This window comes from Stenella coeruleoalba (assembly GCF_951394435.1).
Source record: "Stenella coeruleoalba genome assembly, chromosome: 8".
In the NCBI taxonomy this organism is placed as follows: domain Eukaryota; kingdom Metazoa; phylum Chordata; class Mammalia; order Artiodactyla; family Delphinidae; genus Stenella; species Stenella coeruleoalba.
Window position 1 is genome coordinate 49125348 of NC_137154.1, and position 25403 is coordinate 49150750.

At 42.8% G+C, this 25403-nt stretch overlaps 1 protein-coding gene across 3 annotated transcripts in view; it reads right to left on the minus strand.

Annotated features, from left to right (window-relative positions):
* Positions 1-25403, minus strand: part of STIM1 (stromal interaction molecule 1) — a 192534-nt gene that overhangs the window by 74865 nt on the left and 92266 nt on the right. For all 3 annotated transcript variants that reach the window (XM_079930329.1, XM_079930328.1, XM_079930330.1), the window contains exon 2: positions 12368-12498. In XM_079930329.1, coding sequence (XP_079786455.1) covers positions 12368-12498 — 131 coding nt within the window. The remainder of the gene's footprint in view (positions 1-12367; positions 12499-25403) is intronic.

The following is a 25403-nucleotide window of genomic DNA, read 5'->3' on the forward strand; positions in this document are numbered from 1 at the left end:
TGAATGCTACAGCCATCCATAATTAAGTATTTACAAGGAAAAATGGGGATAGGTCATTCCCTAGCCTAAAGAGCACATGTTATCTGAAGGATGATCTCTCATGGTATCAGTCATCTCTGTTCTGTCCAGAGGGTCTGAGCAGACTTCAATCTGTGCTTTGTCTGAATTAAGGGCAGGCGGTCAGAATGTTCCACAAGGCAGGAGATAGGATGGTGACTGCACCAGGAGATAGGCAGGGAGCTAGAAGGCAAAAAAACAGCAAAGTGCCTCCAAACTGTAACAGTCCTTTAGGTCAAAGAAGAGTTATTGCAGCAGCAGAAATGTATACATCGAAACCCATGCTGAGGTTATTTGAATAATTGTGTGCAAGTTTTTTCTGCCCTACTTTTCATATAGTAAACTTAAAAAAGCAAAACAAAACAAAACAAAAAAAACCTCTAGGCTGTCAAAGCTGTTCAAAGAGGAAACAAGGAAAATCTATGTTCAGGGACCAAGGGGAGAACTCTGCTTCTGAGGGGCCAGCATGATAGCAGTACTAGATATCAGAGGAAGGCCCTGAGCACAAGGCAAACCCAGGAAAAATAAAACTGGGGCCAATTAGCCAGCTGCGTTTGATATCTCCTGTCATGGAGCTCCATATGATAAGGGTCAAGAATTGGATTCAGGTCCCTGGTGTGTGGGTGAGAGAGAATTACCACCTGGCTCTCCCTTAGCTTCCCCAGAAGTGACAACTATAAAAAAAGAGAAAGAAGGGAGGGAGGAAGGGAGGAGGGGAGGGAGGGAGGAGAAAGAAATTCTCCCAAAGGCTGTTCAGTCTGGTGTCCTCAAAAGCGATCTACACCTGCCCAGAAACAGAGGGAACCTAGCTGTCAGCTAGCTAACCAGGGATCTCTGCTTCCAGAAACCATGGTAATTCAGACTTAGAAGCACCTCTTCATATCTGTCAAAGTAAGGAGTGGGGGAAAGGGAGATAGAAGTCAACATGGTTTTCAATGTGTTTTCTACAGAGCACTAGGGATTCTTATGGATTGGGCTACAGAAAGGCAAGTGGAAGGTGATCACTACTCCAACCAATGTAGTGACACTTTTATTTTTTTAACATCTTCATTGAGATATAATGCACATACCATCTTAGTGTACAGCTCAAGGGTTTTTAGCATAATTACAGAGGTGTACAATCACCACAAGTCCGAAACATTTTCATCAGCCTGAGGCAGATGTGCGTTGCAATAACCCCAAAAAATGGATAACTGTGAGCTAATTCAGTCTCAGTTTCCTTACCGGTTATATGGAAAAATCACTATGTACCCCACAGTAGACGTTTCTTGTAAAGATGACATGAGCGATTGTATGTAGAAGCACCCAGCACAGGCCTAGCACATTACAGGCGGGTCGGAGTAGAAGAAGTAGTAAGTAATACTACTACCGGGAACTAAGCCACAGGCTGGGGACTCTCTATGCACAAGTTCATTTCATCTGTGCCATAACCTTTCAAGGTAAGGATTACTGTCCCCATTTGACAGTGAGGAAACGAAGCTCACAGAGTTTAACAAACTTCCCAAGGTCATACAACTATTAACTGTACACCTAAAACCCTCGTCTTTCTTGCTCCAATGCCTCTGCATGCCTTTGCTCAGTCACACAGCCTTTCAGCAGTCTCAGCAGCGTCTTTTCCTTTCTTCAACACCCCTCTTGTATGTTCTTCTCTGTCTTTCCTAACATTTTAACTATAGTGATTTCACCTCCATCCAGATTCTGTATATGATTCATAGCACAGGGCAGAGGGATAGGGAAGCGGTCACAGAGGAGGTCAGACACACACATCATACACAAACGCCTGGAGCCCAGACCCTAGCAACTTCTAGAAACAGCCCACCATTGACTCAGCTGCTATCCTGGCCAGGAACTCACAAGTCAAAAGCACCCTGTCCCCCATACCATTGACCAGCCAACTCTATACTCTTGCTCTGCCCTAGTGAAACAATTTAAGGAGCACACACAGATAAGATAGAATCTTTGCTTTCAAATTCAAAAAAATGTAACTCATCACCTTTGTGTGCAAGGCCCTGCAACAAGCACTGTGGGAGAAGCAGTGATGCATGAGACCTGGTTCCTGCTCCTGGGAGGCATTCACAGTCTGGTAGGACAGACAAGGATGCACCCAACTAATTACAATATGGAGCAAAGCAATATGCCAGATGCGGGCTTCATGCCAAGTACTCTGGAGCATGGGAGAGGAAGGATTACTTCCCACTGTAGGGGAACAAACAAGATTTCTTGGAGGCAACATTTAATCTAGGGCCAGTAGTTCTCAACCAGGAGCAATTCTATTCCCCAGGGCAACTGACAAGTGGCAATAAAAAAAGTTTGGTTGTCACAGCTTGGGTGGTGTGGGGCGTGGGGTGGCTGCTCTTAGCCTCTAGTGTAGAAAGGCTAGGGATGGTGCTAAACATCCTACAATCTGGCCCAAAACGTCAGCAGTGCTGAGGCTGAGAAACCCTGATTAGGCCTTGGAGGACAAGTAGAATTTTTACAGGCAAAAGTGGGAAACAGAGCGATGCCAGGATGAGGGTTTATCTGGAGCAAAGGCACAGTGATGAGAGATTAAGAGCATGTTTGAGATGGCTGCAGCATAGAGTGAGGGAATGCAGGGTATAAGAAGAACTAGTCAGGCGAGCTAAAGTCAGACTGCAGGAACCCTGGCGGGCAGGTCAGAGTTTAGATTAGTTTAGTAAGTGAAGGTAAGCCATTCTTACAATTTCATCATCTCTAAAACAGAGTTAATAACACCGAGTTCACAGAGTGGTTGAGAAGTAAATGAAACCGCATATATACTCAGCTGGCACAGGACTTATTACATGGTAGGAATGTTACTTTTCCACCGCACTCCCTTTACAATGTAGGACTAACGATCAGAGTCGTGCTTTAGCAATTCCAGTATTAGTGCAAAAAGACAAACTTATAGGCAACAATACAATCAAAATCATTGGGGTACAAAGCAAGACATTCTAAGCGCTAAACGAGTGATGTAGACTGTGCTACAGGAGTTAGTACTGAGATGAGAGAGATCAGTGGGGGAAGAAAGCCAGGCAAGGTTCATGAAAAGTGAAGCTGGGGCATTCCAGAGGACACCTAAGACCAATACACACAGAGCCAGGGGTTGGAGGGAGGGATATAAAAAGTTAATTCCCAGAAAGGAGACCTATCTGAGCAAAGAAAGGCACCTGGAATAAACATGGAATGACTATGACCCAAAGAAGGACAAGAGTCAGATCAGAGTGGTAGGAGGTATGTCTAGAGAGACTTACAGGCTAAGGCCGGGGAATTCCCTGGTGGTCCAGTGGTTAGGACTTGGCACTTTCACTGCCATGGCCCGGCTTCAATCCCTGGCCAGGGAACTAAGATCCCACAGGCCGCACAGCATGGCCAAAGGGAAAAAAAAAAAAAAAGGTTAAGGCCAGATTTGAAGGGATGGCGTGCCAGGCACAGGAAGTCAGATGGAATAAGAAAAGGAAATTAAAATGTAACTTAGAAAGATCACTGGCAGCGTGTACATGTGCTGGTGAAGGAGAAATTAGAGGCAACGGAATACTGAGGGCTGTCTACAGCTATCTGGATACAAAGAAATGAAGCCACAAGCCTCAGGAGGGAATAACAATCGTTGTTAGTCATGATGATAACTTCTGAGCATAATGCAGCTACTTATCTTCGTCCAAATTAACCCACGCTGGCCACAGCACTGGCTACGTGTGAGAAGCTCTTAGGGCCCTATATACTGTCCCTCCAGCCCAATTCCTACTGGGCCTCTGGCTATTGCAAGTGGAACTGCCGGCTGCACCCCTTCGGGTTGTTTCCCCAGCCCTGATTCCACCTGGTGCCAGAGTCCATCCTTCCTCAACCCTCACAGCCTCCCAGGACCTAGCATGCTTGGTGGAACAATTTTAAAAAGGTAAAAAACAAGTCAACTTTCACCATGCTAAAGTCAAGCAGATCTAATGACACTACCACAGCATGGCCTTGTTCAAAATCCTCTAGCCTTCCAGATGGGTAGGGGAAAATCAAAAGTTCTCACCTAGACCTTTTTTAAAATAAAGGCATAGGCAGGAGGCTGAGTGAGCTAACAGAGAAGTTGTGGCCCCTAGAAACGTGTGACTCTGCTCTATCACGCGCCATTTCCCTTAACATCAGCTATTCGGGTGAAGACAGAACTACCTCCTGCAGGGTCCTGGCCCTAGCCGTGTCAGCCGAGCTGTTGGGGGTGGCTCCCAGAGCTGAACACTGTGGTGCCCTGGGATGATGAGAGAGCTGATTTGGAATTCTTGCGATACAAGCCAGCCCTCACTATCTGTACCATCACGCTGAGGGAGGAAAAAACATGAATTTAGAACCTATCACGCGCCAGCCCTTGTGCTTGGAGCTTTGAATACATTAAATGCTTACAACAACCCTGCAAAGAGTTACCCTCCTCAAATAGCTGAATAATTGAGGCTCAGAGAGGTGAATTTATTTGCCTATATGTCACATAGACAGTAAGTGGCAAAGCCAGGTTTTGAACACAGGCCTATCTCTAACAAAATGTAGGTTCTTTCTGATGATAACAACAATAATAATAACAACAAAAACTAACTTTTATTGAGCCTGTTCTATATGCCAAGCATTGTACTAATTGCTTTATATGCATTATTTCATTTAATCTTCACAACAACTTCATGAGGTACCTACTATTATCACTCCGCTTTTTTTTTTTTTAACATCTTTACTGGAGCATAATTGCTTTACAATGGTGTGTTAGTTTCTGCTGTATAACAAAGTGAGTCAGCTATATATATACATATATCCCCATATCCCCTCCCTCTTGTGTCTCCCTCCCACCCTCCCTATCCCACCCCTCTAGGTGGTCACAAAGCACTGAACTGATCTCCCTGTGCTATGCGGCTGCTTCCCACTAGCTATCTATTTTACATTAGGTAGTGTATATATGTCCATGCCACTCTCTCACTTCTTCCCAGCTTACCCTTCCCCCTCCCACTGTCCTCAATTCCATTCTCTATGTCTGCATCTTTATTCCTGTCCTGCCCCTAGGTTCTTCAGAACCATGTTTTGGTTTTTTTTTTAGATTCCATATATATGTGTTAGCATACGGTATTTGTTTTTCTCTTTCTGACTTACTTCACTCTGTATGACAGACTCTAGGTCCATCAACCTCACTAAAAATAACTCAATTTCGTCTCTTTTTATGGCTGAGTAATATTCCACTATATATATGTAACACATCTTCTTTATCCATTCATCTGTCAGTGGACACTTAGGTTGGTTGCAGGTCCTGGCTATCATAAATAGTGCTGCAATGAACATTGTGGTACATGACTCTTTTTGAATTATGGTTTCCTCAGGGTATATGCCCAGTAGTGGGATCACTGGGTCGTATGGTAGTTCTATTTTTAGTTTTTTAAGGAACCTCCATACTGCTCTCCATAGTGGCTGTATCAATTTACATTCCCACCAACAGTGCAAGAGGGTTCCCTTTTCTCCACACCCTCTCCAGCATTTATTGTTTGTAGATTTTTTGATGATGGTCATTCTGACTGGTGTGAGGTGATACCTCATTGTAGTTTTGATTTGCATTTCTCTAATGATTAGTGATGTTGAGCATCCTTTCATGTGTTTCTTGGCAATCTGTATATCTTCTTTGGAGAATATCTATCTCGGCCTTCTGCCCATTTTTGGATTGGGTTGTTCGTTTTTTTGATATTAAGCTGCATGAGCTGCTTGTATATTTTGGAGATTAACCCTTTGTCAGTTGCTTTGTTTACAAATATTTTCTCCCATTCTGAGGGTTGTCTTTTCATCTTGTTTATGGTTTCCTTTGCTGTGCAAAAGATGTTAAGTTTCATTAGGTCCCATTTATTTATTTTTGTTTTTATTTCCCTTTCTCTAGGAGGTGGGTTAAAATGGATCTTGCTGTGATTTATGTCATAGAGTGTTCTGCCTATGTTTTCCTCTAAGAGTTTGATAGTGTCTGGCCTTACATTTAGGTCTTTAATCCATTTTGAGTTTATTTTTGTGTATGGTGTTAGGGAGTGTTCTAATTTCATTCTTTTACATGTAGCTGTCCAGTTTTCCCAGCACCTCTTACTGAAGAGGCTGTCTTTTCTCCATTGTATATTCTTGCCTCCTTAATCAAAAATAAGTTGACCATATGTGTGTGGGTTTATCTCTGGGCTTTCTATCCTGTTCCATTGATCTATATTTCTGTTTTTGTGCCAGTACCATACTGTCTTGATGACTGTAGCTTTGTACTATAGTCTGAAGTATAGTATATATAGAAGTATGTACTATAGTCTCATTCCTCCAGCCCCATTTTTCGTTCTCAAGATTGCTTTGGCTATTCGGGATCTTTTGTGTTTCCATACAAATTGTGAAATTTTTTGTTCTAGTTCTGTGAAAAATGCCAGTGGTAGTTTGACAGGGATTGCGTTGAATCTGTAGATTGCTTTGGGTAGTAGAGTCATTTTCACAATGTTGATTCTTCCAATCCAAGAACATGGTATAGCTCTCCATCTGTTTGTATCATCTTTAATTTCTTTCATCAGTGTCACACAGTTTTCTGCATACAGGTCTTTTGTCTCCTTAGGTAGGTTTATTCCTAGGTATTTTATTCTTTTTGTTGCAACGGTAAATGGGTATCACTCAACTTCTAATGAGGAAACTGAGGCTTAAAGAGATTAAGTAACTTCTCAAAGTTTCCACAGCTGGTAAAGGGAAAGCCAGGTTTAAACCTGGGTCTGTGTGACTCTGCAGCACAAGCTTTTAACCCTGTGCTATTCTACACCAGACACCACAGACACTAACAGAAGGTTAAGTATATTTTGCAGCTTTCCAGGCTCATACTAACGTACCCATCTCCACCCCGCAAAATGTGTGATCTCACCCTTGCATAAGACTCCCATCTCAGCCTGACGACATGCTTGCTACAGTGATATTGGTCAGTCATTCCACACATGAACATTAAAATACAATTGTCAGGGACTTCCCTGGTGGCGCAGTGGTTAAGAATCTGCCTGCCAGCGCAGGGTACACAGGTTCGAGCCCTGGTCCGGGAAGATCCCACATGCCACGGAGCAGCTAAGTCCATATGTCACAACTACTGAGCCTGCACTCGAGAGCCCATGAGCCACAACTACTGAAGCCCGTGTGCTGAGAGCCTGTGCTCTGCAACAAGAGAAGCCACCACAGTGAGAAGCCCGCACACCACAACGAAGAGTAGCCCCTGCTCGCCACAACTAGAGAAAGCCCGCGTGCAGCAATGAAAACCCAATGCAGCCAAAAATAAATAAATTAATTAATATATATATATATATATATATATATACAATCATCAGATGTAGGTAGCTTTCCTGGAAATATAGAGGAAACAGAAAGGTGGCAATAAGTAGCGTTCACTGAGCCTGAATTGTGTGTCAATGCTATGCTGGGAACATTTTTCTTACTTAACATATGATGAAATTAACTGTGGTGGAGGGCACAGGGGGAATCTGGTCCTATGAGTTTTAGTACCTATGTAGATTCTTATAACTGCCCCACAATCCAGACATGGGACAGTTCCATTACCAAAAAAAAACTCCCTCATGCTGCCCCTTTGTAATCAAACCCTCCCCACACCCCTAACCCCTGGTAACCACTGATCTGGCCTCCATCCCTATAGATTTGCCTTTCTTAGAATGTCATTAGATGTTATCATATAGTATGTAACTATCTGAGATGGTTTCCTTCACTCAGAGTAATGCCTTTGAGATTCATCTATGCTGTGTACATCAATAGTTCATTCCTCTTATTGCTGAGTAGTTTTCCATAGTTTGTTTTATCCATTCACACACTGAAGGACATCTGATTTGTGTCCAGTTTTTGGTGATAATGAGTAAAGCTGCTATAAACATTTGTGTACAGGTTTTAATACAAATATAAATTTTCTTTTATCTATCGGGGTAAATACCTAGAAGTAGGACTGCTGAGATATGTATTAAATTGTGTTCAGCTTTATAAGAAACTCTGTAAGAGTTCTAGTGGCTCTTCCTCCTCACATGGTACTTGGTTTTGACTACTTTCTAATTTTACCCATCCAAATAGGTGTATAGTGATATCTCATTGTGGGTTGGTTTTTTTTTTTCTTTTTCTTTTTCTTTTTTTTTTTTTTTTGGCTGCACCGGGTCTTAGTTGTGGCATGCAAACTTTTAGTTGAGGCATGCATGAGGGGTCTAGTTCCCCAGCCAGGGATCGAACCCAGGCCCCCTGCATTGGGAGCACAGAGTCTTACCCACTGGACCACCAAGGAAGTCCCTCAATGTGGTTTTAATTTGTACGTCCCTAATAGCTAATGATACTGAGCATTTTTTCATATGCTTATTTGCCATGCATATATCTTCTCTGATGAAGTGTCTGCTCAAATCTTGTCTCATTTTTTATTGAGTTGCTTGTTGTCTATTGATGAGTTTTGAGAGTTCTTTATTTGGACTGGGAACTTTTTGTTTTGTTTTGTTTTTGCGGTACACGGACCTCTCACTGTTGTGGCCTCTCCCATTGCAGAGCACAGGCTGCGGACACACAGGTTCAATGGCCAGGGCTCACGGGCCCAGCCGCTCCACGGCATGTGGGATCTTCCCGGACCAGGGCACGAACCCGTGTCCCCTGCATCGGCAGGCGGACTCTCAACCACTGCGCCACCAGGGAAGCCCTGGACTGGGAACTTTTAACAGCACTTTTCTCACTTAATCCTGATAGCAACGCTGCCAAGGGTAGGAATCATTAACCACCATTTTACCCTGAGAAAACCAAAGGGAAGTCACTAAACTACTATAACCTGATCACAGTTCTGCCTAATTTCAAAGTTTACTTATCACTTAATCACCTATGACATACATATTACTAGAATGCAAGCTCTATTAAAGCACGGATCTTATCTGCTTTGTTCATCATGGAATCTATAGCCCTACAACAGTGCCTCACACATAACAGGTATTCAATAAGAATTTGTTTAATAGCTGAACAAATGTCCTTTATTTTCCATGTAGGCTCCACAGAAGACAATAAAACTGCTCTCAAACTGTCTGGTCCCGTCAAGGGGACAGTGGTTTTAGGAAGGCTCTTGTCTGCCCACCTCAGACTATCAGGACAGCCTGAAGTGCCATCCCACTGCTGCAAATCCTTTGCCCAGAGGCAGTATCCCTACCAGAGGTGTCAGTAGAACACAGGTCATGAATTCCCACACTGCCAGGCTGGCAGAACTCCCTGTCAGCTTTGCAAGGAGGACACCAGCACCAATAGTGCCATCTTGCTCATCTGAAGGGCCCACAATCCATAGCCTCTGCTACCTAGGACAAAAGCAAGCAGAGATGACACTTGAGAAGTCAAATTGGCTTCCCCCCACACGAGCGACTGTATATTGTCTATAAAATGGCTGCTGAGTCTCAGTTTACCGAAAGTCTAATTTCATAGCTTACAGCAGAGACAGAAAGATCAGAAATGAGGATGAATCAACGAAGAGATAGAAAACTATAAAAAGAAATCACAACAATGCATACAGGAATGTAAGCACTGGGGTAACAGTGCAAGAGGCCCTGAAGACATGCTTTGAATAATCCAAAGAAAGTAACAATCTGTTCACAGTCATCTGTAAGAAGGAAAACTCACTTCAAAAATGGCTAAGATTTTTAAATATCTAGAAATGAGGTTATAGTTCAGTTATCTGAAAAACTTACCGATATGAGGCTGAATAAATGAGGGCTTAATAGAGTATCCCAGCAGATTTCTCCTAGGGTCCTTGGGTAATCAGCAATTCTTTTAAGCGGGACATAAGAATCTCAGGTCCTTGATGGCCAGCACAACCAGGGTTTCATCTCTGGTGTCTCAGCATCCATAATCTGATATTCCAAGCTCTGAGCTGCCCACCCAATGGTCTAGTTAGATCATGAACTCCATCTATGTTGAGACTGACTCAAACACACACACTTTGCTACCGTGACTTTCTCTTTCAAGGAGAAAATAGCTTGTGAATGATCATGAGACCCCAGACTGGCAGGCCCCTCTGCCCACCAGAGGCCCGGACTGTAGGGAGAGCAGCTGAAGCCAAGGCAGGCATAAGCTACACTGAAAAAGAACAGCTCACCACTGGCACGGGGAAAAGCAGGGTGACAGCTTTTGTGTTATTTTAGAACAGTTTGTGCTGATGAGCTTTTTGTTGTGGTACATTCCTCTAAAAAGAACATTTTCTTCCTCCCTCCATTGACAAAGTAATTCAGCAGAAAGTGAAAAAAGAAGGAGGAGCGGATGACAAAGATATCCAGGAATTTGTGGATCTTGGATCGTATCACCTTCTTGACTGTGGTGCCACGCATCTCCCAGTCCTGTGGTCAGGAAACCTCTAGGCCTCCCTCACCACCAGGAACATGGCTCTATTCCCAGCACAGACAAATAAAATGTGGGTCCTCTGAGGGTCAGTGACACATCTAGATGTGACCAAAAGTTCGGATACTTTCATCATGGCTGTTGGCCTTGCTTAAGAACCTACAGCTGCCAGGTTCAGCAAGTATACATATCTCAGCCTGGTTGCCTGGGCCCCCTTTCCTTGCCAGGCTTTTGCCCTGCAGTTTTCTCCCACAGTCACTCTGTGTGACCAAACCTACCCTCCACGCTTCTTACTGCCTCCACATCTTTGCTCACACTGCTTCCTGCTGTTCAGGCTGCCCCACCCCTTCCACTCTCTCCCAATTCTGTTTCCTCCAGGAAGTCTATTTTTCTCCTCTTATAAGTTCCTTAGACATTATCTAGTTCAACCTGATACAAGGATCCCCTCTGCTGACCAATCAGTGGAGTGCTGTGTTCTACTGTCCCATCTTCAGTGACAGGGAGTTCACTACCTACCTACCGAGGAAGCCTCTTCTATGACGAGATAGTGCTGTGAGGTGATTCTTTATTCCAGAAGAATATGCCTATATTTTACTTTCCCCACAGTGGTCCTGGTTCTGCCCTTAGCATAAGAGAAACAATACTGCAGTACTTAACAGCATAGGCTTTGAAATCAGATCTGTTCTCCTACCCAGCATGTCCTTGAACAAAATGCTTAACCTTTCCAAAGTTCCAGTCCTTGATGGTAATACCAACTTCCTAAGGCTATCAACAAAGTTAAAAAAGTAACTATGCAAAGAGCTTAACAATGTGCCTGGCACAGAGTAAGGATTTCGCTGTTATCATCGTCATCATTTAAGTCTGATTCCTCTACTTCGATTGCATTTGAAGATAGAAATTGTATTATCTGAATCTTTTCTTTTCCAGGCTAAAGTTTCTTCACTAGACTGTAAATTATATGAGGACAGATGTATCTCTATGTAATTATGTGTATTTGCTGCCACATCCCCACGTCTAGAACAGTACCTGGCACACATATAATAGACAGTTATAAACACTGAATTGTATTGAATGCCATCCGTTTCAGAGTTTCCATACCCTTCCTCATTCACGTCACTCCTCTCTTTCACTGTTTCAAATGTTTTTGGCAACGTGAAATCCAAAGTTGAATTCACAACTTAAAGGTGGGCTAACCAGAGGAGGAGAGACTAGATCGGCCCCTCCCTCATGATATACACCATATCGCTACTAAAAGCTGGCATAACTTGCCAGCTTCACCCCATTGCTGGCTCAAGTGGAGCTTGAAAACAACTGAAGCTTTTCAGTCTTTTGACACATGATGACTTTGGGCTCTGGGCTCTGTGGAATTGGAGCTGCAGTCACGCCAAACGGTGAAACAATAACAGAGCTATTTCCACCTAGAGATTCCTCTCGCTCTTACTATCTGGACCACTCAACTGGATCCCAGCAACTGCAGCCTGGAATTCAGAATGATCTTTCTAGGAACCTTTGTTTCTTCCTCACAAATAGAGTATACGCTTCCAAAGGGCAAGATCTGACTGTCTTGCCTTCTCTTCCACATGCCAGCACAGGGCTGAGCACAGAGTAAGGACAGATGGATGCCCTCCATCTACAGCAGGATTACAGCAAGGATTCAGGGAAACTGTACAGACGAGCCTCAGGGCTCCCTCTCCTCTCAAACAGCACAGTTCGGTCGGTGTTGTGCTTCTAGCCGGTAGGCAAACAGGAGCCAGTCCAGGCACACACACAGATGTTAAGGCCTGCACTCTGGCAGGCCGGCTCCTAGAGGCTGCTCTGCTGAGAATCACCTTCCCTGACAAGGATGCATTCCTAGAGGACAAGCCAATATCAAGAACACCTCTCCTCAGGGAACAGCCTGTCTAGACAGCTTCAGGAACTGTTCACACAGGAGGAGAAGAGAGCCGCACAGGGTGAGGGAGCTCACCTCATCACTTTCTTCCACATCCACGTCACCATTGGCATCATCGTCCATCAGCTTGTGGATGCTGCGGACTGCATCAAAGCTGAGCTTCTCATCCTCACTGTGGCACAGGGGCTTGTCAATCCGGCAGAACTCTGTACAGGAAAAGCAAGAGACAACATTACTGGGGGCTGCCACCCAGCTCTATTACCTACCTGTCTCACAGTCCCTGGCTTCTAGCGCCTGACTCCTCACACAGCCACTTAACAGACTATTTGTACAGTGATGAAAGTATTTCATAGTAACTGTCTTCCCTATTTAGGGTCAATGCTTTATTATCCTAATAGTTCCTTGGCAGGGAAGTCAAGCATAGGACTAGGAATACACTGGGATCTACACAAAGAACATGAATAAATAACTCACAAGGAAAAAATATACAAGTGAGAGAAAATACAAATAGCTGATGAACACAGGGAAAGGTCTTACTAGTAATCAAAGAAATACATATTCAAATGAAACATCATTTTTAGTCAATAAATAAATGTGAATTAATACAATCTTTCTAGAAATAGGAAAACAGGCCATTTGTTCCAAGGCCAGAGTACTATGTAGTTTTCCTTTTTGTTCACTTTGTCACTGCCTGTACATATAATGCCAGCCACAGGCTAACTGAGGAAACCCTTCACATCTTATGCCTTCTCCAGGACAGCTACATTCAGCAAGCATGGAGGTCTGGAGTGAAACTTCCTCCACCCACCACCATACAGTCATACAGCAATAAAACCAGCACAAGAGCCTAGCCCACCCATGTCTCTTTCATGACACCTAATCCTCTCTTACGAACCTGGAAAACACCTAGCCTGATCAAGGCACATAGCAGAAAGAGCCTGGAATCTAGTCGTAGCTCTACTATGTGGCTCTAAGGAGGTCACTTCCCTTCTTCAGGCTTCAAGTTCACTATTTGAAAAAGATATTTTAACTAAAGTTTCTGGTATTTCTTCCAATTCCTAGAGTATCAAATTCCTCTTGCCTTTCGACCCTGATCTTTCTAGGCAAAATACTCTTCAGATCACCCCCAAAGAAGACAGAAGAAAAACCGTGACCTCCCAGATAACAGAAGCAGTCACAGAAGAGAAAGCAAGGACAAGGTGAAGAAGCTGTGGCTGTGAAGCCTTCTAGAAGTCCCTGATCAGAGACCGGAAACACTAATCTATCTAATCATTTACTTGTCTGCTGGTGAGAAACAGAGACAGGATTGGACAGGTCACCTCTCTATCGCTTGCTAGTTGCTCAAATCCTTTTCAAAATGAGAAGGTGTGTAAATATTAAATTTTTTAAGTCCCAGATGTGACTCAATAAAAATATGTTGGACATTGAAGCTCACAGATGTTAACGGATGTGCCCAAAGTCAAAGGTCGCTGAAGAGGCACAGCAAGACCCCGGGTCTGCTGACTCGCAGGCCAGCACTTCACCTGACTGCCTTTATGCCAAGGTAACCAGACAGCTTTAGTTTCATCTTCTGGAAGCCACGGACAGTAATGCTGGTAGGAAGCACACTGAAGAAATGGCTTTATAAAAGAAAAAAGTAGATAAATAGTATGCATACAAAAGAAATAAGTACCTCCATGCAACCTTATGTTCCTCTACCTTTGTCCTGGCAAGGTGGAGTGGAAAATGGAGGGTGGGGTAAAGGGGTGGTGGGTATTGAGGAAAAGAGTAGAAAATAGCCAAAAATTAAGGAATTGTTTCTCAGTTTCCTCACCAACGAGAGCTCTTGGCATGATTGCTTCATTCATGGACTCCTATCCACAAATTACCTATCCCCCAAAAATTGCAGTAAGTAACAACTAGTCCATAGATGAAGCACACAGCACTGAGATTACCACAACCAACATAACACTTTCCTTCCCTTATTCTTGTTTTTATATTACTCAAAGGCATATATAATTGCCTATAAGAGCTTTTTGATCAGCATAGGATATGCCCATTTAAACAACATTTATTGAGTACTCTTCATATATCAGGGTCTATAATCAGCACAGGGTATAAAGAGATGAATCAGACTTCATCTTTGCTCTCAAGGAGCTCAATTATAAAAGTGGGGGAGATAAGCAATTAAAACACTATGCGCTAAGTGCCATAATAGAAAGAATTGAGGTTATGCTAGGGGTCAGCAACTTCTGTAAAAAGCCAGACAGTAAACATTCAGGATTTATGGGCCATATAGTCTCTGTGGCAGCTACTGAACTATGTCATTGAGCACAAAAACAGCCACAGACAAAACATGAGTGAGAGAACTTAGCTGCGTTCCAACAAAATTTTATTTACAAAAACAGGTGGTGGGTTGGATTTGGCCCTTGGGCCATACTTTGCTGACCCCTTTTCTAGAGTTCCATAGGTAGCACACCTGAAGCATATCAGAGCGACAGATTTCTGACCCAAAACAAAGAAACCTAATCTTTTCATTAGCAAGTATCCACCCACAGGATGAACCTAAGTAAAGTACTTCTATTAGGCTTTTAAAAAATAATGGGAATAGTTTACCAAGCTCTAGGGACTGGGGTCTCCAGGCTGGGCACAATTGGCCTACAGCAGGTCCAAGAAATCTGGGCTTCAAGCATCAGGCTCTAGTTTGTAACCTGATCAGATAGACAGGTGACCTTTGCTGCTGGCATCATCTGGCATAGAGAAGGATTAAAGGGATTGAGGATAAGGGAGTACAAAATCTTGATGTCCCATATGGCCATAGAATCCTGTCCAGAAAAATCATGTCAGCCAAAATTCACAAATAATTCCTTCAATGAAGCATTTTCTAGGCTGTCTCTCTCTCTCTCCTTCCTGAGACCTTTTCTATCTTCTCTTAATACATTTCAATCTGGCAAGGTTTCCCAGACCCATCCAGAAATTACCTTAAAAGATCCACCCATTTTAGCAACACATTATTACTGCAATGAAAGAGCCCTGCACTTGGAGTCAGAACACATGTGTCAAAGTCCCAGCTTCATCAGTTACAACCATATGATATTGGACAAGTTGTTTAACTTCTCTGAGCCTCCAATATCTCATGTGCAAAATAAGGATAATTAACTCTGCTGCATAGGGTTTTTGTGAGAGTTAAGCAAGACCACATTTGTTAAAACACCTAGCATAGGGCCTGCATGAAGCTGACATTTAATACATTTGTAGTCTCTTTTTTTCCTCCCAGACCAGCAAGTGAACAGTTCCCATCTTTTGCTAACTTCAGCCACTTTCCCTCTAAGACCATAAAGAATCAAACACAGGCAGTACAGTCCAATCACATTGCTCAGAGGAACGTTCTAGGTGAGCTGGCAAGCAACTCTGACAATGGCCTGTCTTCCCACAGCATTTATATGTCTATCACTGGTAACATTTATCATACTGTGTTGTAGTTGTCTATTTAATTTGTCTTCCCCATAAGGGCTAGGGACTATGTACCCAGCAGCAAGAAAAAACCAGGTTCTTGGTAGATGCTCCGTAAATGTTTTCTGAATGAATAACTAAATATCAGCTCTACAATTATATATGGGATTTCTGTAGGCAGAAAAGAGAATTTTAGGTAGAGAGAATAGTATAGGACCAAATTTTAAATTTTTTGGTCTCAGGACTCCTTTTTACACTTAAAAATTGAAAATCCCTTGGGCTTCCCTGGTGGCACAGTGGTTGAGAGTCTGCCTGCTGATACAGGGGACACGGGTTCATGCCCCAGTCCAGGAAGATCCCACATGCCACGGAGCGGCTGGGCCCGTGAGCCATGGCCGCTGGGCCTGCGCGTCTGGAGCCTGTGCTCTGCAAAGGAAGAGGCCACAACAGTGAGAGGCCCACGTACCACAAAAAAAAAAAAAAAAAAAATTGAAAGTCCCAAACTGATATTTACTATATTAGAAATTAAAACATAAATTCTAATATTTAGTAATTAATTCATTTTAAAACAATAAAATCTCATATACATTAATATAAACATGTTTGAATGAAAAATAATTGTTTTCTGCAAAAAAATTCATGAGGAGAGTGGTATTGTTACACATTTTTGTAAATCTCTTTAATGTCTGACTTGATAGAAAACAGCTGTTACAGCCTCATTATATCTGTTTCCACATTCAAGGTGTTGTTTTGATTGAAGATCAAAACATAGATATGCAGTTGGAAAATGCAGGAGTATTTTAATAACCTTTCAGATAATTGTGGTCATTCTTCTCTGATACTTCACCGAAACTCAACAAGTAGGAAGTTTATTAAAGGTTAGTTACAAGGTGAAATCTGAAACTATACAGATGAACTTTTTGTACTCTAATACAATAAAATCTATTGGTCTATCTTGCACTTTGAATGGATCTTTTATCCATAGGTGATTTTTTTTTTTCTTTTTGGCCACACGTCATGCGGGATCAGATCTTAGTTCCCTGACAAGGGATTGAACCCATGCACCCTGCAGTGGAAGCATGGAGTCTTAACCACTGGACCACCAGGTAAGTCCCTACCCATGGGTGATTTTGAAACATGATACACTAATCATTTGGAAACTAGTGATTCGATGAGTTAGGCAGAGCTTCCAAATTTGACACAGTTCATTTATACAATATCAAAATAATCACAATTATTAATATCACCACTGATTTCATCAGAAAAGCTGTAAATCTGGAGAAGCTGTCAAGCTCACAGTGGCAGATACAAGTTTTCCCAAACTCTTATTTTCAATTAAAAGCTGGAATTTTATCACTGGCAACAAATACTATCAGTTGTTTTCCTTAAAGTAGCAGACTCACTTCATTCATTTTCAAGAAGATGTCTGCCAAAAGCATAAGTCTGAGTAATTGCAATTTGTCAGTTATTCTTTCAAGTAAAACTAGTGTTCCCCGAGAAAAGGAGGTAGTCCAGCTTGCAACTCAATCACACAAATGCATTTCCTTGAGATAAACATCAGGCTCCTACGTGCAGCAAAAGTGCTTTATGCATACGTCCTGTTTTATCACACAGAATACTAAAGAGACATGTATTCATGGGATACAATTTAATAAAATTAATACATTTTTACTTCTCTATTAAAAGCTTAAAAAAAACTGAGAGGGCATGGAGGTGAGGAATGCAGTGATTACTGGCACAATCTTGTGCCACTCTTTTGACTCCTGTTAAGGTGCCAGCAGTTTTACCTACTAATTTCTTCTGCACCAACAGTGCAAAAGTACACACGATGGAAAAAGCAAATAGCATCTTAGTATTATTATTAAATGGCTTTGACCTTCTGGATCCCCACAAAGATCTTGGTGACCTCCAGTGGTCTGCAGACCACACTTTGTTAACCACTGGCGGACAAAACCACAAAGGCTTTTCCCTCATGTCCAAATCTCCTCTCCTTTCTCAAGGCAGAGCTAATCATTTACTGTTTTATGCTCCAAAGCACTCTGTACATAACTCTGTTATATTAATTCTCATGCTCTGAGTTGTTTGCATGCCACGTCCAGAAAAGGGCAAGGGCTAAATTTGACTCACTCTATCCCCCAGGGCCCAGTATGGCACCATCACTAATATCCACCTTGTCAAGTATGAAATCAGTAAGTGCTGGCTGAACGAATGAATGCATGAATGAATGGATTCATAACAAACCACCTCCCCAAAAGGCAACAGAATTCTTGAGGGCAACCCACCAGTTCCCACCAGCAATATCCACCATGCACCTAATGCCTCGCCTCTCCCAGCACTACCGTGCAGAGCCACTACAGTTGAGCTGGGCAATGGATTATCTGATGTGAGACACAAGCCTAGAGGGAAAGAAATGAGAGGAACAGCAGTCAAGGAAGAAGGCAGAGAGAAGGAGGAGAGAAGGGCGCTGGTCAGACTGGTCCTCAGCGCTTGGCTGGAACCTGAGGGGAATCTGGATGGACATGGCTAAAGTTTACCAACAGGGGCCTCATCTCTGAAAATAGTTTCTCCCCCTTCAGCCTCCACCCCCCAGCCAGGACTGGCAGGCTTTGCAGTGACTCTGATGGGATCAGAATCCACCCTTACCCTTAGAAAGGGCTCAAAAGACTGTAAGACTGAGAGCATGAGCCCTAGGAAGACTTTCAGATTTGACCAAGGACCATGAGGTTCCAGAGATAAAACAGCCTGGAACCTAGAATGAGGATGGGGCTGGGGAGGAGGGCAGGGGACCCTCTAGACAAAAATGTGAAGGCTGAGAAGGGGAACTGGCTTGGGACATGGAACTGGCAAGAAAAGGTCCCCCCTGGAATACAGCACGTAGCAGGCCTAGCCACAGAGGAAAGAGGAGTCCTCTTTGAGGAAAGAGGATTCCTGGGCTGTGTAAAATCCAGCCTACCTGAGGGATGTTCCTTCCCCTGTTAGAACATCACGTCCTCATATCCAAGAAGAGGCCCAGCTCTTCTCAGCAGGGGGCAGGAACTGAGAAGCGCTTCCCTTCTAGACAAAGCTGGCACTGGTTTCAGCTACCCAAGCAGCACTGACCCAAAAGACTTCTGACCATGCTCACTTCTCCTCAGAGGGAGAATACATAAAAAATAACCCATACAGCACCAAGAGTGAACCCTAACGTAAACCACGGGCTTTGGGTGATTACGACGTGCTGATGTAAGTTCATCCTTGGTTAAAAAAAAGAAGCACCATTCTGGTGAGAAATGTTGATAACGGGGCTGGCTATGCATGTGTGCAGGCAGGAGCTATATGGGAAATCTCTGTACCTGCCTCTCAATTCTGCTGTAATCATAAAACTGCTCTAAAAAATAAAGTCTTAAAAAAAACATAGCCTGTAATATGTGTGTGATTGGTAGAGATTTTGTTCAATTCTTATTAGCCTGCTTTTAAAAATATTACATATGTTGATTATAATGTGAGATAATTATATTCTCACTCTAACCTGAGATTTGAATACTCCAGTAACAGTTGTTTATTTTTTTCATTTTCTCTTTTTTTAAATTAATTTTTATTGAAATATAGTTGCTTTACAATGCTGTGTTAGTTTCCACTGTACAGCAAAGTGAATCAGCTATACGTATACATATAGCCCCTCTTTTTTGGATTTCCTTCCCATTTAGGTCACCACAGAGCACTGAGTAGAGTTCCCTGAGCTATGCAGTAGGTTCTCATTAGTTACCTATTTTATACATAGTATCAATAGTGTATATGTGTCAATCCCAATCTCCCAATTCATCTCACCCCCTGCCCCGCTCCTTTCCCCCCTTGGTTTACATATGTTTGTTCTCTACATGTGTCTCTATTTCTATTTTGCAAATAAGATCATCTGTACCATTCTTCTAGATTCCACATATATGCATTAATATACGATATTGGTTTTTCTCTTTCTGACTTACTTCACTCTGTATGACAGTCTCTAGGTCCATCCACGTCTCTACAAATGACCCAATTTCGTCCCTTGTTACGGCTGAGTAATATTCCATTGTATATATGTACCACATCTTCTTTAACAGTTGTTTAATTTATATCAAACATAATTAAAGAAAGTCATCAGTGGAAAAATGATAATCCATAACATCAACTATATATAAAGCTCCAATGAGCAACACAATGAGATATACCTCTGAGTTTCAGCATTTCTGACTTTGTACCTCATGCAGGCTTACCACGGTCAGCTTACAGCTGCAGTTATCTGAGGGTATCTGAGGGCAGAGCTATGTCTTTTTCATTTTTTCATAGCACCTACTACCACCTCACACATGATATACTTGTTCATTTATTTGTTTATTGTCTGTCTCCCTCCAATAGATGTAAGGTTCATAAGCAGGGACTTTTTTTGTTTACTGCAGTAGCTCCAGGGACTCATATAGTGCCTGGCACATAGTAGGTATTCAGTATAGATTTGTTGAATGAATAAATAAATCTTTGTCTTCCCTAATGTGCAGAGCAGACTTCTCCTCTCTACCTGACTTTTTTTTTTAATAAATTTATTTATTTTATTTATTTTTGGCTGTGTTGGGTCTTCGTTGCTGTGCGCAGGCTTTCTCTAGTTGCATTGAGTGGGGGCTACTCTTCATTGCGGTGCATGGGCTTCTCATTGCGGTGGCTTCTTTCGTTGCAGAACACGGGCTCTAGGCATGCGGGCTTCCATAGTTGTGGCTCGAAGGCTCAGCAGTTGTGGCTCACAGGCTCTAGAGCACAGGATCAGTAGTTGTGGTGCACAGGCTTAGTTGCTCCATGGCACGTGGGATCTTCCAGGACCAGGGCTCGAACCCGTGTCCCCTGCATTGGCAGGTGGATTCTTAACCACTGCGCCACTAGGGAAGCCCCTCTACCTGACTTTTAAATGTTGGGCTTTCAAAGAATGCGGGCTCAGTCCTAGGCTCTGTTCTCGTACTACACTCTCTCCTAAGTAATCTTACCTCTCCTCATAGCTTCAACTACCCTTTAAAGAAATTACTAGCCATTACCAACTCCCAAAAAACAAAATGTTGTTTCTGGTTCAAGTTTCACTTTTGGCCTACAGAAACCCACAGACTCCAACTACCTACTAAACATCTCCATGTGGATGTGTAACAGGCACCTCAACTCATAACGTCTAAATCTAAACTCATTACCTTTCCCTCAAACTTCCTACTTCACCAGTTGTTTGTGTCAGAAACCTTGACATCTCACTCTCCCTCACTCCCCACATTTAATCAATCACCAATCCTAGTTCAAGACTCTTAACTATTCCAGATCTCATTCTCCACACAGCATGTCACTCTCAGCAGAGAGATTCTAAATACTTAATGAGCAATCAGCAGGAGTGCTGGCTATAGGCAGTGCTGGTGCGTACCACCTGCATATCTGTCCAAGGCCTCTCCCTTCCTAAAACCCTTCAAAAGTTTCTCATTATTCTCAAGATAAAGTTCAGGACTTCCCTGGTGGCGCAGTGGTTAAGAATCTGCCTGCCAACGCAGGGGACACAGGTTTGAGCCCTGGTCCGAGAAGATCCCACATGCCGCGGAGCAACAAAGCCCATGTGCCACAACTACCGAGCCTGAGCTCTAGAGCCCGCGAGCCACAACTACTGAAGCCCGTGCGCCTAGAGCCTGTGCTCCACAGCAAGAGAAGCCACCGCAATAAGAAGCCCGTACACCACAACGAAGAGTAGCCCCCGCTCGCCGCAATTAGAGAAAGTCTGCGTGCAGCAACGAAGACCCAACGCAGCCAAAAATAAATAAATACAATAAATAAATTTATTTAAAAAAAAAAAGTTCAAAGTCCCTACTGTGGCCTGCCAGGGCCAGAACGATCTGCCACCTGCCATCTTTCTGGTCTCATGTCCAGCAACTCCTCCTGCTTCGTGTGACCCTTCTTTGATGTGCCAAGTTTCTCCCTCCTTTCCACACAGCACAGTGGTTCTCAGCTCTGGCAGCATATTAGAATCACCTAAGGAGCTCTTAAACTGCTGACACGCAGCCCCCAGTATCTCTGTGGGTGAGACCTAGGTATGGGTTTGGGTTTGGGGGTTGTTTTTTTTTGTTTTTTCTTTAATTGAGAAATAACACACATATAGTAAAGTACATAAATAAACATAAGGATCAATTTAAATATATATGTGTGTGTATATATATATATATATATATATCCATGTAACTTTCACCAAAATCCAGATACAGAACATTCCTAACACTCCAGGAAGACTCCCTCCCCTTGTCCCTCTCCAATCACTACTACCACGACCCCACAGCGGTAATCACTATTCTGACTTTCATCACCATAGATAAGTTTTGCCTTTTTTTCCGACATTTATTAAAATGGAGCATGGGGCTTCCCTGGTGGCACAGTGGTTGAGAGTCTGCCTGCCAATGCAGGGGACACGGTTTTGTGCCCCGGTCCGGGAGGATCCCACATGCCGCGGAGCGGCTGGGCCCGTGAGCCATCGCCGCTGAGCCTGCGCGTCCGGAGCCTGTGCTCCACAACGGGAGAGGCCACGACAGTGAGAGGCCCGCGTACCGCAAAAAAAAAAAAAAATGGAGCATGGATATTTTTAGGGTACAGTTGCACACAATAAAATGCCCCCATTCTAAGTATACAGTTCTATGTGTTTGACAAACATATGCATTCATATGACCACCACCCTGATTAAGATCTAGAACACCTCCATGGTCTCAAAATGCTCCCACTTGGCTCTTCAGTGCCAACCTTCATCCCCGTCCCCACACAACCACTGATCTGATTTCTATCATTAGAAATTAGTTTTGCCTCTTCTAGAACTTCAAATAAATATAATCACAGCTCTGTACTCTTTTGTGTCTGGCTGCTTTTGTTCAGCATGATTTGAGATTCAACCATGCTGTCACGTGAATCAGTAGTTTGCTCCAATTTATTGCTGAGTAGTATTCCATTGAATGGATATACAATTTGTTTATCCATTAACCAATTTCTAGCTGTTACAAATAAAGGTTATGAACGTTAAGTGTATAAGTCTATGTGTGTACACGTTTTCATTTTTCTTGAGTGAAAATGAGTGTTTTATTCCTTGAGTTCCACTAGGGGTGGAACTGCTGGGTTAGATGACAGGGGTATGCTCAACTTTTTAAGTAACTGCCAAACTGTTTTCCAAAGCAGTTGTATCACTTTATACTGCCACCAGTAAGCACCAGTACGAAGCACCAGTCCTGTTGCTTCATATACTCTCTTATACCTGGTGATAATGCTAATGTGAAGCCCAGGTTGAGAACCACCTAGAATTCCTTTTATATGAAAGGCTCTTCTCTTTCTTAACCTGCAAACTCTGACTCATACTGCTAGTCTCAGCTTAAATACTTTTTCTCCAAAGAATCTTCTTTGATTCACCTTCTTTCCCAAACTAGTTTAGGCCCAAATTATATTTTCTCCAAAGTACCCTATATTTTTCATTTATAACACTTTTCACAATTGTAATTATCTGTGTGATACTTTGCTTAATATCTCTCTTCTCCACTAAACTGTAAGCTCCATAGCAGCAGGAATCATGGCTATCTTCTTCGTGGCTGAATCCTAGCTTCTAGCCAAACTCTAGCACCTAGCAAAGTCCCTAGCACAACAGTTGGGCTTCAATAAACATTTGTTGTATAAACAAATGAATGCCCAAAAGAACCTGTTGCATGAAGGAGCAAATTCAGAGATGAACAAATACAGTCCTTGCTCACAGAAAGTACTAGAATGAGCATAGTACATGAGTTACAAAGACACAAAGTAGAATATGGTAAAGGGTCAAGAGACCAGAGCAACAGGAGACAGCACAGTCTGAACAACAGGTAGAAGGCAGTGGGGGCAGAAGGGAAGGCTACCTAAGCACAGCAACCCAAAAGCAAGGAGCACAGCACCTCACATGGTTTGATTTATTAAAAGAGCCAAAGTCAGAACTTCCCTGGTGGTCCAGTGGTAAGACTCCATGCTCCCAATGCAGGGGGCCCGGGTTCGATCCCTGGTCAGGGAACTAGATCCCGCGTGCATGCCACAACTAAGAGTTCGTATGCTGTAACTAAGAAGTCTGCAGGCCACAACTAAAGATCCCGCATGCTGCAACTAAGATCTGGTGCAGCCTAAATAAATAAATAAATAAACAAATAGGCCAAAGTCAAAGGGTTCTTTTTGCCAATCTTTCAAAAGCTCCTGGCATAGAATGGGAGTAACGGATAGTGGGATCTCTCATCATACTCAAACTCTAAATGGCAGAGTTGGAGGAGCTCTGGAGGGCATTAAGGGCCACTGCTCACTTTACAAGTAGAGAAGGAAACTGAGGCCATGAAATGGGGTTGTTTTGCCGTAGGTGGGCTGGCAAAATACTGTTAGAACCAGATTAGAAGCCTCACTAACTTTTTTTTAATTTATCTTATTGAAGTATGGTTGATTTACAATGTTGTGTTGATTTCTACTGTGCAGCAAAGTAATTCAGTTTTACATATATGTAATATTTTTAAATATTCTTTTCCATTACAGTTTATCATAGGATATTGAATATAGTTCCCTGTGTTCTACTGTAGGACCTTGTTGTTTATCCATTCTAGATATAATAGTTTGTATCTGCCAACCCCACACTCCCAATCCATCCATCCCCCACCCCCCTCCCGCTTGGCACATACAAGTCTGTTCTCTATATCTGTGAGTCTGTTTCTGTTTTATAGATAAGTTCATTTGTGTCATATTTTAGACTCCACATATAAGTGGTATCATATGGTATGTGTCTTTCTCTTTCTGACTTACTTCACTTAGTATGATAACCTCTAGGTCCACCCATGTTGCTGCAAATGGCATTATTTCATTTTTTTATGGCTGAGTAGTATTCCATAGTACATGTACACCACATCTTCTTTATCCTTTCCTCTGTCAATGGACATCTAGGTTATTTCCATGTCTTGGCTATTGTGAATAGTGCTGCTATGAACATAGGGGTGCATGTATCTTTTCGAATTATAGGTTTTTTTCTAGATATATGCCCAGGAGTGTGATTGCTGGATCACATGGTAGCTCTATTTTTCGTTTTTTGAGGACCCTCCAAACTGTTCTCCATAGTGGCTGCACCAACTTACATTCCCAACAACAGTGCAGGAGGGTTCCCTTTTCTCCACAGCCTCTTCAGCATTTGTTATTTGTAGTCTTTTTAATGATGGCCATTCTGACTGGTGAGAAGCCTCACCATCTTCTTATACCATGTCTTGTGGCAAGACTATGGTTGGGAGATCCTGATGAGCCTGTGCAACAGGGCTTCTTAGAACGACTAATTCTTACTCTCCAAGGCCAACAAACAGGGGTAGCGGGGAATGGGTTCCATTAGGTTCTATTTGTCTATTAAGGGCAAACACAGAAGCCCTAACTGAGCTTGTGCCATTCCCCAAGCAGGGTAAAACAGAACTTCCCGGTTTTGCCTTAACTTCTTCAGTGTCTAGCACTAGCCAAAGGCCCCTTCTTCACTAGGACTTAGAAACAAAGTTAAAAAGACACTAGAGGGGCACTCAGTCACCACTTTGTGTCCCATTTCTACCATCTTCCTCCTCTCAGTATTCTTTTCTTCAAATTTTGATCTCACAAGAAGCCTCCTTCCAGAAGAAGATGGCTAACCCTTAAAGTTAGTCCCCACCAA